This window comes from Lutra lutra, chromosome 3, assembly GCF_902655055.1.
Source record: "Lutra lutra chromosome 3, mLutLut1.2, whole genome shotgun sequence".
Taxonomy (NCBI): Eukaryota; Metazoa; Chordata; class Mammalia; order Carnivora; family Mustelidae; genus Lutra; species Lutra lutra.
In genome coordinates, this window is record NC_062280.1 from 25,534,057 (window position 1) to 25,548,577 (window position 14,521).

At 36.6% G+C, this 14,521-nt stretch overlaps 1 protein-coding gene across 2 annotated transcripts in view; it reads right to left on the bottom strand.

Moving 5' to 3' along the window:
- Nucleotides 1-381: 381 nt before the first annotated feature.
- Nucleotides 382-14,521, bottom strand: part of BARD1 (BRCA1 associated RING domain 1) — a 79,709-nt gene continuing 65,569 nt past the window's right edge. For both annotated transcript variants that reach the window (XM_047722420.1, XM_047722421.1), the window contains 2 exons: nucleotides 3,971-4,068; nucleotides 382-2,695 (listed from right to left, as the gene is read on the bottom strand). In XM_047722420.1, the coding sequence (XP_047578376.1) occupies nucleotides 2,363-2,695; nucleotides 3,971-4,068 (431 nt within the window). In that variant the 3' untranslated portion in view covers nucleotides 382-2,362. The remainder of the gene's footprint in view (nucleotides 2,696-3,970; nucleotides 4,069-14,521) is intronic.

The window sequence follows — 14,521 nt, forward strand, 5'->3', positions numbered from 1 at the left end:
GAAATAGGAAAGTAGCGTCAAATTAGCAGCTGCCAAGGAAGAAGCTACAAAATGCAGGCACTAAAAAGTAGCCATGTGACACTGTGGACAAGCTGACGACCCTCTGGCTTTAATGGAACCGTGAAGGAATCACTGTGTAGTCACTGACCCTCCTAATGATGATTCCAAACTATCAAGGTTACATTGTACTCAGACAATTTATTTAAGGTGGTAAAGTATCTAATATAGTTAAGAAATATTTCTATCCAAAATTAACTACAATGTGTTAAGTGTTCCAAAAGATAAGCTTTTGTTAGCTCAAAGGTCTCCTCCCAGGTCTCACTGAGGCTCACTCTTCAATAGCCCAGAATAAAAGTAAACTACTTCTGTAAGATACAGAAATACAGAAACACAAATAACTTTAATGATTTATAGTCAAGAAAAGGGAAGCTTGAATCTGTGATTGAAAAAATGAAAACAGTTACAAGCATACCTACACAGAAATTACAAGGTTCAAGAGCTTAACATCAATCAACTGCTGTCAAAATAAATATTTAAAAAAACACAAAATAAAACCGCTTAATAGTCGGGGACAACGAGGGAGCGGGGATAAACCAAGAAAATGAATGGAGACCAGGCAGCAGCTCCCAAAGTTGTTTTACAAACAGGGATCCACATCAGAGGAAGACACAAACCTGTCTAGGAATGTGACCAATGAGACAACAGTGACCACAAGTCAGTTATATATCAAAAATGACAACCGAAATCCCAGAGAGCCCTGAATTATTTAATCCAGACATTATCTAACCCCTCAGAATTGCTTGGCGCTCTGGTGTTCATCATTCTCCATTAGAATGAAATGTGGGACAAACACATTAGTGGTTGGAGGGGGCTGCAGAGCTAATCCATCCGTGAGGGTTAGGGTCCACAGTGTATCAGTGCGTTTATATAATGTGTTTCTTGATATGGAAACGTGACATGTCAAAGAAGGAACTACAGTAAGATATATTTTGAAATAATCAGCAGAATCTCAAACTTAGAAATAAATGAATCTCACTGTGTTCCTTCACTTCAGACTCATCTGGTACTTCACAAATCTCCAGCCTCAGGAACCAAGCATAGCAGGTCCCACGGTGTCTCCCTTCCCATGTTTCAGAAGTATATTTAGTTTCCAGTTAGACTTATTAAAGAATTCTTCTTACAAATATTTTTAAATGAGCTCATTTATCTTGTTGATTCATCCACAAACACGGATGCTCCAATCAGAGTAACCTCCCCAGGACTCCCCAGGCTCGGGCGTGTCTCCTATTCTGCAGCCCTGCCCGTCATGGGATTAGGAGCCCTTCCTACTCCTGCGTTTAGACTTATTGTGATAGCCTTTTGTACCACCTGGACAAAATCTGTTCTAATCAGATAATCCCCAATTTCTGCCTCCACAGCAATCTAATAATGGAAAATAAAAAGCTCCACAAAAGAAGAAATTAAGACCTTCCAAAACAATTATTTTAGCAATATGTAGTGAGGTCTACCAGCAAAAGGACTGGCCCCTAATTTAATTAACATCTGACTGACCATTTACTAATCTGGTGAGACCTAAGGAATACTGATACTAAAATGTGTTAGAGAAAATGCTCTACGTATATATACATATACTGTAGGTAATAAACACAGTCACAAATTGATAATTAACTGTAAGCAAGTATATACAATAAAAATAGGTACCACGAATCCAATGTTGATTTTCACCACCAAGGAAAAATGCTATGGTTTAAATCATGATTTCTTGATGACTACATAAGATAAAAAGCGATAAAAACGTAGGAACTGACATCCACGTAAATTTTAAGAAACTAAGTACAACACAAGATGAAGACAATTGTAGACAGAATAATTTAACACCTATGGTGGTACATTCAGACCAGGTACTCTACTACAATAAAGCCAGAATCAGTTATTTTACAATATTCTTTGTTTACTAAGGATGGCAAATACTTTTGCTCATGGCAAGCGTGGACTGTTTTCATCAAAAAACATTAAAAGGCTGAGATAGTAACGATACTGCTTGTATTTTGACCAATAGTTCTGGTACTCTCTCATTAATCTTTGATAGTTGATTATTTGATAAAAAGACATGATGAATCAAAACATACACCAGTTTTAAAAAGAAAAATCCTTCAAAGCAATCTCAGCATCTAAATGGTAAACACAGAACGAATTCCAATTCTGGCGTGTTAAGTTTTGTCTTCTTTTGTTTTTTAATTCAAGGAAAAAGTATGTATGAATGAGTCTACCTATTTATGAAAACGTGAATGATCAAAACAGTGCAATGGCTGGGTTCTCGCACCATGTGAGTTCAATCTGAAACGTTCATCTGGTGCGATATTCAGCTGTCAAGAGGGAGCAGCTCAAAGGACATCACACAATCGATAAACCAGCTGGAAGGAGCCATCCAGACTTTGCCCTGCCGAACCCTCTCTGGGCGATGATTAGACAAATCTTCGTAGATGATATACTGTGTGCAGAAGCGCTGATCGGAGTCCGGTCTTGCGTGATATGCAACCGTATTGATGGTCTGAGTCACGTCACTGTCTGGCTTGGGCTTTCTACTGAGGACCTGGCCCCCAGCTGCAGCGACAAGCTTCATAAGGTTGTCCTTTGGATGGTATTTGAAGGTTCCCCCAAAATAGAAGTAGCATCCATCAAACAGCTTTGGCAACTGAAATAACAAGAAAAGACTCGTTAAAAGCAGATCAAAATATTTTAAAACACTGCATATGAATGAGGAAAATAAAGATAAATAGTCATGAGCTGTTAAGAAGCTGCTAGGATAAACTGTATTTCAAGTACATTTTTTAGGTCAAGAAAAGTACTTATATATTTATAGGTTTCCTAGTTATAATTTTTCTCCTAAAACTCAGTCACCATCTCAGGAACTTCACACTCAGATTTTAGGCATTAGGTGGAGTGTGTATGTTTCTGATCCACACACACACACACACACGTTTTATTTTTTTTTTTTAAAGATTTTATTTATTTATTTGACAGACAGAGATCACAGTAAGCGGAGAGGCAGGCAGAGAGAGAGAGAGGAGGAAGCAGGCTCCCCGCTGAGCAGAGAGCCCGATGCAGGGCTCGATCCCAGGACCCTGGGATCATGACCTGAGCCGAAGGCAGAGGCTTTAACCCACTGAGCCGCCCAGGCGCCCCCACACACATGTTTTAAAAAGCAAACAGAAACTGCTCATCGAACTTTACAGAATGTTATCACATTTGGGGGAATTCAAAGCCCACAAACTCCTAGGGGATCTGAAATGTGCTTTAGGGATACACAGCTACACTTAATAAAATTATACGAGTAACATCATTTCTGTGGCTCTTGCCCCAGTTCTGTCCATCCTTACTCAGGTCCCTATATGTGACCAACCTTGAGTCTCAAGGACAGCCCCGGTGGGCATGTGGCCTCCAAGGTTCCAGATACATCTTCCCTGGGGTCCAATATACCATGAAGGCATGGTCAGGCATCCAATTAGCTATGAAACATACCACTTTGTGCGTTATGAAAAAAAAAGTTCCACAACTGCCTTTTATGAAAAGTTTTCTTTGTCCTTTCTAATATACATACACACACAGGATAATGGAATATTATCCATTAAAACTACAATATGTGACAATCACACATATGGAAACTAAACCCAAGCAGCAGCCATAAGTCCTCTTTCAAGTTACTCTCTGTATCTGAGACTTACCTCAGATTCGGAAAGGCTTATGGGAAGGTTCAAGATGCCAACAATCCATTAACAGAATGAAATTATCACCTTCTGGATTTTACTGCTCATTGTGATCATCTCTCAGAATCAAGTGCTTGAAACGAGCACAATTAAAATTTTAATCAGTCACCTGTACTTGCTGAAAGGGCAAGAGATGTTTTTCCTGATGGTGATACTATTAAGTTACAGTAAGACCAACGAAAGTAGTATCAAAACACAAATACCAGCTGCTCCTTGTTGAGCCTGCTTCGCTGCGGTCCTTCAGGAATCTCATATTTTTCCTCCCGTTCACATGCTTTTCTCTGGAGACATGCTTTCACCCCTAACAAAAAACAAGGATAAAAGCAAAGTAAGTATCAAGTGAGTATTTGTTTCTCACTGAAACAAGTAATTGACCTAGGTGATTTGTTGTAACTATTGTTCTGAAACAGAAAAAGAAACCTTGTTTATGCTAAAACAAAATGGTAATAAAAATGGTTTTCCATATAAAGAAAATATAAATCTTTCCTTCAGAGAACGGAGCAATGAAGTGCACTGAACACTAATTTTAGTTTCTCTTCTGAAAACCTAAATCAATATGCTATTTCACACGCTATCATAAAAATCTAAATTTTTATTTATAGCAATGACAAGAAGGAGGGTGCATAAAAAGTCCCTCATATAGTCCAGCCCACAATGATTTAAACTTGAGGGCTGATCGGCTGCGCTGCTCGTTTCCACAGTCCTAGGTCTAACCTCCTGTTAGACTCTAAAGTGAGCTGACAGAAGGAAAAGTGTTTCCGCCCATAGCGCCTAGCTCAGACGGCCACCCAGCAGAGACTCGAGAGTGCTTGTTAAATGTTAAGCAGAGCTTGGGACACGCTTGGAATTTGACAGGTACACAGCGGAAGTCTCCAGTCTAGAGATGACTTGGTGAATATTTCAAATGCTTTAGAGCTGCTTCAATAGAGACGTTCCAAGATACTGCTTAATATATAAAAGTCGCGAGATTTTAACAACTGTATTCTCCATCTCTCCAGAAGCAGAGCTTTGTCAAGAGACTGAATTTATTCTTAACTTGGGACTGTTAACGCATACTCAAATTCAACACTCCACCTTGGGATAGCTAGAATTCCTTATCATGTGATTCTTAATTTGTTAATTTTGCTTATGTTTTAGTATCCCTTTCCTCCAATGTTTTTAATACAAAAACCATATTTACCCAAGTTTGTTATGCTGAACTTCTGAATCTTATTATTCTAACTTATCATAAACACAATCATTCTGTAAAAATTGCTGGGTTTCTACATGTAATAAAAACTGCATCTTAAAAATATAATTTTTAATAACTGCCCACTGAGTAAAAAACTGTCTTTCTAATGGATCTAATATTAAAATATATACTGTATACTGAAAATGAGTCTCAATATTTTTGAGTAGGTCTAAGTATCATACCAGACACAATGCCAGTGTGCGTACACTGCATCATATACTGTTTCTAATATTAAAAACCAACCTAAAAAAATTAGCAATCCAGCTCAATCATGGACTTACCTTAAACTCATTATTTTACATGTAAATTCTTATTTTTACTTTTTATCACTTAAGCATGTAGTCCCCTTCCTAAATCTCCTTTCCTAACGACACTCACAGAGCATTCATACCAGTATCTTTAGATGAATGAGCATGACAGCATATAAAGCCAAGGACTGAATACTCCTGTAACTACTGTAACAAATGAAGAGCAAATGTCTGAATCACAGAAATAAATGGGCTGGGCTTATGCTTGCTGCGTATCCATTTTACAAATTCATTTGGTTAATTATTTAAAAAAATAATTAAAAAACCATATTTAAAAAAAACATATTAAAATTCTATCGATCCTGGCGATATGCTGCCATTAGCTTCAGTCACCAGATACAGGAACGAGAGAAGTGTAGCATCTGGCAGTCACAGGGCAGCAGTTCCATGGGAAGACGCCAGTGCTTCTACTGCGTGACTGCCTCAAGTCATAAAATTTACAGCTTTATAGCAGTTGTTCAATAAATTTCTATAGAGTAAGAAAGAAAAATCCGGTGCTCTAATTAGTGCATTGAATTAAGAATACATTCTTCTGACATTCTCTTAGTCTAAGCAACAATCTGCCAACTCTGTCTGTGCCACTTCATTGTCAAGAAGAAAGAAAATAAAGCATTTTTCCCTCTGTAAATTAAGGAACAGTGTGCAGGTCTTTAATAACATGCTTGAATGGACACTAAGTGTTCTGTTAGTTGCTGTCATAGCATAGAAAACATCAAGAATTTTTTGAAACTTTAGGAGTGACCTCATCTACTCCAAGGGTTGTAATTTCAATGCCCACAAGGGCAAAACGCGTCACATAAATATATAAGGAACACGATTTCCAGGGCCAGGAAATCGTGGCGACTGTAACCAATAGGAAAATGAACATCATACATAAAGACACAAAATGTAAGAAAAAAAAAAGTCACAAAATGGAAATGGTTTACTGGACTGAGCTATCCACATAAATTGTATTTGCTTTGGCCCTTAGACTACCGATCTGAAATGCCTGATGCTTCATCTAATCAATCTCTTCATTTCAGATAAATCTTTTTTTTTTTTTTAAGATTCTATTTATTTATTTATTTGAGAGAACAAAAGCAGGAGCAGGGGAGGGGCTGAGGGAGAAGGAGAAGCAGACTCGGTGGACTCTGAACAGGGAGCCTGACCTGCGACTCGATCCCAGGACCCGAGGATGGTGACTTGAACTAAAGGCAGACGCTTAACCAAATGAGCCACCTTGGTGCCCTGAAACTAAGTGTTAAGAGATCTAGGCAGTTTTCTCAGTGACACAACTAAGAACAAAAACTCAGATTATCTTCAACTCATAGATCAGTTTTTTAATCTTTATTCTTCTTTAATCTTTTTTCTTTATTTTATTAAAATATAAAGCATTGGGCGCCTGGGTGGCTCAGTGGGTTAAGCCGCTGCCTTCGGCTCAGGTCATGATCTCGGGGTCCTGGGATCGAGTCCCGCATCGGGCTCTCTGCTCAGCAGGGAGCCTGCTTCCCTCTCTCTCTCTCTCTCTCTCTCTCTCTCTGCCTGCCTCTCCGTCTACTTGTGATCTCTCTCTGTCAAATAAATAAATAAAATCTTTAAAAAATAATAATAAAATAAAATAAAATATAAAGCATCTAAGGAAATGTCAGGCATTCTCTACTCAGATTTAACATATTATACCTCTCTTACAATAAGTCCCATAACCATTTAATAGACAACTAAATAGAAGGATCTTCTTTTTTAAGAGATAAACAAAAAAGTGTACCAAATTGCAAGAACTGGTGAATGCCGTGGGAGAGGAGGTGTGGGGCTAACAATGCATTTGGCTTTGTCTTAATGAATCATTAAATTTATTGCCACTCTTTCTCAACACTTACTTATTGACATTTATGATAATTACATATCAATTCATATCAATTTTCTAGTGAACTTCTTTTGAGATAAACCAACTACCTTGATCTACTAAACAAGTCAAAAAAAAAAAAAGAAGAAGAAGAAAAGAATAAGATTCTTTCTTTTTTTCTTTTTAAGATTTATTTATTTGACAGAGACAGCAAGAGAGGGAACACAAGCAGGGGGAGTGGTAGAGGGAGAGGCAGGCTTCCTGCAGAGCAGAGAGCAGAGAGCCCAGTACGGGGCTGGATCCCAGGACCTGTGGTGAGAATCTGAGGCCAAGGCAGAGGCTTAAGTGCTGAGCCACCCAGGCGCCCCAAGGAAAACAGAATGCTTTAAAATAAACTTGCAGCAATTTAAATGCGATACGTTAACATCATCAATGGACTTGAAAGAATCTAGCAGCCAAAACATTACCAAATTAACAAGTCAAGATAATGGATGGTATTTTAAGATTTTATTTACTCAATAGAAGTTAAGCAAACTGTAGCAAGAAAATTCCTAAATCTGTCTTCCATGTTAAACAGAATATCAGAACTTTCATAACATTCATTGACATAAAGTAATCCAAAGTAAATATACACTTATAATCCTTAGTCTCTATATGTATATATCAATTTTTAAATAGGCCATTTTCCACCAATTAAAAGATACTTCTTAAAACTTAACCAAAAATGTTTTGTTTGTAATATTTATTTACTAACGTTGGTATTATTCCATCATCAGACACTAAAACAGCTTAGCAGAAAGATGGATACTTTTTCTCTTTTTTGAAGAAGTCCGAAGCATATGCAAGACTGCTTATTGGCTTTTCAGCTAATAATTTTCAAACCAAAATGACTTTAAATGAACAGGCTATGTTATTTATGTAAACACAGATTTCTACATATGCCAGAATGATACATACATTAAAATGTATGGAGCCACTATCCTTATAAAAAGTTCATATCCTTTCTTCCTTTTCACATGTTCCATTATGTTTTGAGATTTTGACTGATGCTATCACTTTGCAGAAATATAGGAATGAATTACCTCTTTTATTAAAATTCAGAGATTCTTTTAGCCCACATATATTCCTGATCATGTCTACCACTTCAGGTAATCTTTCCTTTGGCCCTGATTTATTACTTTTATATATATAGCTAAGGAGCCCAATTCCCAAAGTACTGCTTAACTCAAAGTCATTAAAAGTAGTTCTGGCTACCTTAGCAAAGCCTGGAATTTTTGCAAACTAATGCAGCTTATGAATACTGGGCTACAATAATTTCTTAAAAAGAAGCTTGTACTACACAGAAAAAAAATAAATAAATAAGTAAATAAATAAATAAATAAGAAGCTTGTACTACACAGAAAGGTATTCCTTTATCTTAAATCTCTAGTAACCACTCTTACCTCCTACACCTCGTAATAGCACATATATCAAAGAATGTGTAATTTCTTGAACTGATGATGATGTTTGTGAATCTATACTAAGCTTAACCACTTTTTTCTAGTTTTAGAAGGGAAAATCTAGTTTTAAATCATGGAAATGGGAAGGAGTAGGAAAACTAGTTTCTAAATCCACAGTTACATACAAATGATTATAAAATACAATGAAGATGGAATAAAGCTTTAAAACGAAAATCTATTAAATGTCCAAAGTGGGAAACTACCCTTCCATGGAAGGCCACAGAATCTGCTCACTTTTGTCAAAACCTAGAGCAGTAAATAAACCCCTATTTTAAAGAACTGCTATTTTTCTGGAGCCACTTGCTATCCATAATTGAAATAGCACTGAAAATCAAAATTAAATATAATTCTCAGCCAACACCTAAGTCCTAAATAAATAAAAATAAAGAATCAAATATCATTCTATGTCAAAATCAAAAGTCCTAACAAATATATCATTGATCCAAACCGGGTACTTAATGAAGCTCAAAGTAACAGCATATTAGTAAAACAGACATTGAGAAATTCCCCCTCTGATTCTATTAAAAATGAATATCCAAGCTATACAAATAAAATAATTTATTTTTTAAGTGCTTTTCTATTGGACTTTTTAGGGAAAGAAGCTATGATATCACTAAACTTTAGAAAAAGGAAAATCATCACAGGAAAACTTTCACAACAGTGACAAAAACAATGGAAAAACAACTTAAACTCTCCCTGCAATTTCTGAAAACCTGGCGCTGGTACAAGAAATAAACCCAATGTTATGAAATGCCACAGTATAGAGTGCAAGGATAATGAAATGAAGGATGAAAATATAAAATAAAAGCTAAATGTATCACTCATGCCATCATAAACTTCTAGACTAGAGATATCAGAAAATGCTATCACAGTTCATTAAACTTTGTAATTCTATATAAATACCGTTAACAACTGGTTATTTTTGGCTACTTTTTAAGCTAGTATTCCAATTACAGACATATTTATATATAATATATTTCTTCATAGGACAGTATGCTGAATTCATTTTACTCAATGCATACTGAAAAGCAGATCAAATTCTACCACAAAAAATATTTTACATGCTGTATTGGGGTGGCTGGGTAGCTCAGTAGGTTGAGTGTTTGACTCCTGCCTGGCTCAGGTCATGGTCTCAGGGCCATGATCTTGAGGTCATGAGATCAAACCCTGCCTCAGGCTCTGCACTCAGCCAGGGTCTGCTCGAGATTCTCTCTCCCTCTCCCTCTGCCCTTTCCCCTGCTCACACAAACTCTCTCTAAATAAATAAATATATTTAAGTATATAGGTATATATTACAGGCTGTATCACAAGATTTTATTAGGTAAAATTTGGGTATCAATTCTAAAACCTCATATTATGAATAATGCCAATATCCCCTTTTTTTTTAAAGATTTTATTTATGTATTTGAGAGAGAGAGAGCATGAGCGAACACGTACAAGCAGGGGGAAAAGCACAGGGAGAAGGAGCAGCAGACTCCCCACTGAGCAGGGAGCCCGATGTGGGGCTCGATCTCAGGACCCTGAGATCATGACCTGAGCTGATGGCAGCTGCTTACCTGACTGAGCCTCCCAGGTACCCCCAAATAATCTGCTTTTTTAGAGTTGTGGTTCAAGACTAAACTTCTTTCCTTTTTTTTTAAACACCCAAAATTTTTCCTTAATATAATAATTTAAATACTCATACTTGGCGTTCTTTAGTCATATATTTAAATTTTAAATATGTGTATCAGAGTTTCTGTTTCGACTGGTAGAACAATCATTACAACAAAACATACCTGCTAGGTCTACAGAACTATACCCAAAAGACTGCGTATATCTGACTGCAGCAAAATACATACACAAGTGTTAATTTCCATATAAAGACTGAGCCCTTATCTAGCCAATTCATCATTGGAAAGTTGGAAAAGAAGACAAACTTTCTAAATGTCATGACAGCTTGAGAAGCTGAGTTTCCTCCTAGAGCACCTGGATTTCATTTAAAAGACACATGGGGGTGTTTTTGTTTTTGTTTTTCAGAGAGAGAGAAAGAGCAAGCAGGGGGAGGGGCAAAGAGAGGGGGAGAGAGAGAATTTCAAGCTGACCCCACACTGGGCACAGAGCCTGATGCATGAGCAAGAGCTCAGTCTCAAAACCCTGAGACCACAGCCCAAGGTGAAATCAAGTCAGATGCTTAACTGACCGAGACACGAGGCGCCCCAGACACACATCGTTTTTTAAAAATGTCACGAAACAGGCCTCTGCCTATCAATCCACCTGTGTTTTCTCTTGACTGTCCTTCGCCTGTATGCATTCACACCTTTAGATAACATTAAAAGTGAAGAGATAATTGTTTTATGCTTTTTAAAAATTTCAACAACCCTGTCTTTTATAATACTTTTCATCTTAATAATTATCACATAAAAATATGAAGTTTTTCAGAGAATATAATTTAAACTTTTCTTAATTATTTCTGATTTAAGGTTATCCCCCCTATGTCCTGCTATTGGGAATAACAATGAAAATAACTTTTTTCTTTCTTCTGTATTTCTTGCTTAGGACAAATTCTCAGAAGTGGGACTATTAGATCAAAAGACTTTTTTTTAAAGTAATTCCTACAGAATCTTTTGTGAAGGATTTCAGTAAACATGAAGTTGCCTATCAATTTTAGTTGATAGAAATGCATATATTTATTTATTTTTTTAGAAATATATTTATTTTCTTAGAAATTCACAAACTTTCAGTAGAACTAAATAGATTCTATTTTATTGAATAAAATTTGAAGAAACATATTTAAGTATAAGTCTGTTAACCTAAATATGAGGTTATTTATAATATGAGGGGATAATGATTGTCTTTTAGGTTCCGTCCTCCTCAACTAAAACAGAAACAAAAAAAAACATCCTATTTGGCACTTCCTCACCTCAAAGACACCAGTCCAGAGTAAAATGTTTGGCACATTCCCATGGCAATGCCCTTGGGTGCTAAGGACTTTCAAAACTTCTCCAGCAGCTAAACTTAGAGGAGAACGGGGAAGAGGGAGAGATTATTAAAGAAAAGATGACAGCCATCTGCTCTCCTCTTCTCCTCTTGAGATGAGAAGTGAAGAGGCAGAATTAAAATAAAAAAAAAAAAGTCAGGCTAAAGGATATTGAAAGCAGTGTACTAAGAGGAAAAGGTCAGTAGAAGATATGTCCTCTTTTTGAAGGCTAGTTTACATCTTTAGGATGTAGTTCCATCGTATTCACAGTCTAGAAGGTGAATAAAAATCCCTTATTCATGTATCTTCTATTTTTTCATTCTAGTCATGTCTTTAATTACCCAGATTCACCCTTGTACAATGATGGTTCTAAGTTGCATGTGAGGAATTAGCACCAGAACCAGGACTTAAGCAGGAGCTCAGCTTTACATTTAATCTTAAAGGCATTTTCCTATCTGTTATCTCCCACTTCTGTAAAATATGTATAAAATAAATACGATGAAACAAATGGCTGGCACAATAGTATAAGTAGAGCCTTGTCTCAGAATCTCCACTGGTCTATCCACTAACTGCGACACTGTAATATACTCTTCACATATAATGTGGGAAAATAAGAGACAGTAACCAATTAAGACAAAACATGGTTAAACAGAGAATTTCCAATAACTAAACTTAGAGAACTTAGAGAACTGTTAATTTGTTTAAATTCATTTGATTTGTTACATTATTTTGGTAATTATCTTCAGAGAAAAGTTTAGATAGAATTTCACCTTGAATCTACTTGGCTTATGGAACGTCCCAGGAAAAGATAATACTGAAGTTTCCATATAGTTAAACAAGTCAAGATTTTTGTCTACTGGCAAGCTAACTGCTATCTTCAACCACAAGACCTACTTTTAATAAATCATAAATCTTTACAATTAATTTTGAAAGCTTTGGTCCATCTCATGTTTCTTCAATACACATATTTGTTTCAGAAAGTTCTGAATAGATCTGAACATTTAAAAAAAAAATCAAACTGATGTGTCTGATACAAAAAAAACAACGAAGTGAGAAATATATATTAGGACAGAAGGTATTTGCAGTTTCTTGTCTTCTCTTGATAAACCCAGTGACTATTTACAGTAATTGTCCCAAACCCTGACCCTATTTCTCTCTGGATTCTTTGTTAGAAAGTACAAGGATATGAACTTTTAAAGAGATCTCATACGACGAGAGCACTGGGTGGCTCAGTGGGTTAAGCACCTGTCTTTGGCTCAGGTCATGATCAAATGGTCCTGGGATGAAACCATGTGAGGCTCCTGCTCAGAGGAAACCTGCTTCTCCCTTTCCCTCTGCCTCTGCCTGCTGCTCTGCCTACTTTTGCCCCCCACCCCTGTCGTGTGTCTAATAAATAAGTAATAAATCTTTTAAAAAATAAAAAATTTTAAAAATTAAAAGAAAAAAGAGATTCCACACATCCTTTATTCTATAGAACTACTGACACTGGAGGGTGTTATTCACCACTGAGAGCATCCCCAAATAGCACACTACTGAGTCAGCTTGAGTCCATCGTGATTCTATAAAAATGACAGGCCAAGCCATTAAAATGATAAAACTTCCATTTCCTAAAGAAGGCAGATTTTATGGAAATGAATCATGTAGCCTGTATATGTAACCAGATACAAGTTAAGCATATTCACAGGAACAAGACTTAAACTGGCAATGCCTTAACATTCAAAATTTCACATGCCTTCTTTATTGTTAAGACTTTGTTATTATGAAAATCTGTTCCTTCCCGTAACCACTGGCAAAGCCTCTGGAGTAGGTCTGGTAAAACAGCATCTACAGTCATGAAACCAAATGTTTTAAACACTGAGACCTAGTAAGAATTACCACAGATTTAAAAGAGAAAAGAAATTCAAAAGTAAGAATGAGACAGAAAGGGAAACTTTTTTTTTTTTTTGTATGTACATAATCAGTCAGTCCAACGGCTTATCATACTCCTTAAACTGGTGGTCACAACCAGGCCAGACTAATCACAGATAGGATGATCAGAGACAAGTGACAGTGCTACTCTCAGACTTAGCTGGATCTGACCCAGCAGTGGAGATGGGAATCACAGGGACAGTAAGTAGTTGCATTTAAAAAGGACATAAATACCAAGTACTAAAGGGAAACTGTTCTACAAACCAAATTAATTTCAAACTAGAGATCAAATTAACAACAGAATTAAGATCTTGATAAATCAAGTATTTCTACCATAAAAACTTCAAAGCACAAAGCCATAACATGGAGTTTTTAAAAACTAATTCTAATTCAATCTTTGCTTCCTAAAAAGAACATTTCATTAAAAATACTGGTTATCCTTTATTAACTTTTTAATTTGGAATAATGAATCAGAGGAAGATACACAAAAATGTGCAGGAAAGTCCCATGCACCCTTTCTCTGGTGTCCAATCTAACTCCCTATATGCAGTTAGAGCACAGGATCAAAACCAAGAATCTGACATGAACACAATCCATTGAGCTTCTTCAGATTTCATCAGTTATACATGCACTCCGGTCTGTGTGTGTGCACAGGCACGCAGATCTGTACAGTGCAATCACATATGTAGCCCTGTGCAATGTAACCACCACCAGGATCGAGATACTCACCCCCATCATCACAAGACCCCTGTGTACCCCTTTACTGCCATTATTCTCTTCTAAAATTTAGTTCAAAAAACAGGTATACCCACTGTCCAATTTTAGCCATCGTATGCAAAGCAGATACTTTAGCTAATGACGAATAGGAAATAACCCTGTATGAGCTATTTCTCTGAAGTCCTAAGTAAATCCAAGGATAAGTAAAGCGAGTAAGTGAGAGCAGGAAGGTAAAAGGCAGTTCTCAGAGTAGTGGTGCTTGACCATCAATAAGAAGCGGATAAGGACAATACAGCTGCAGCAGAGGTGTGGA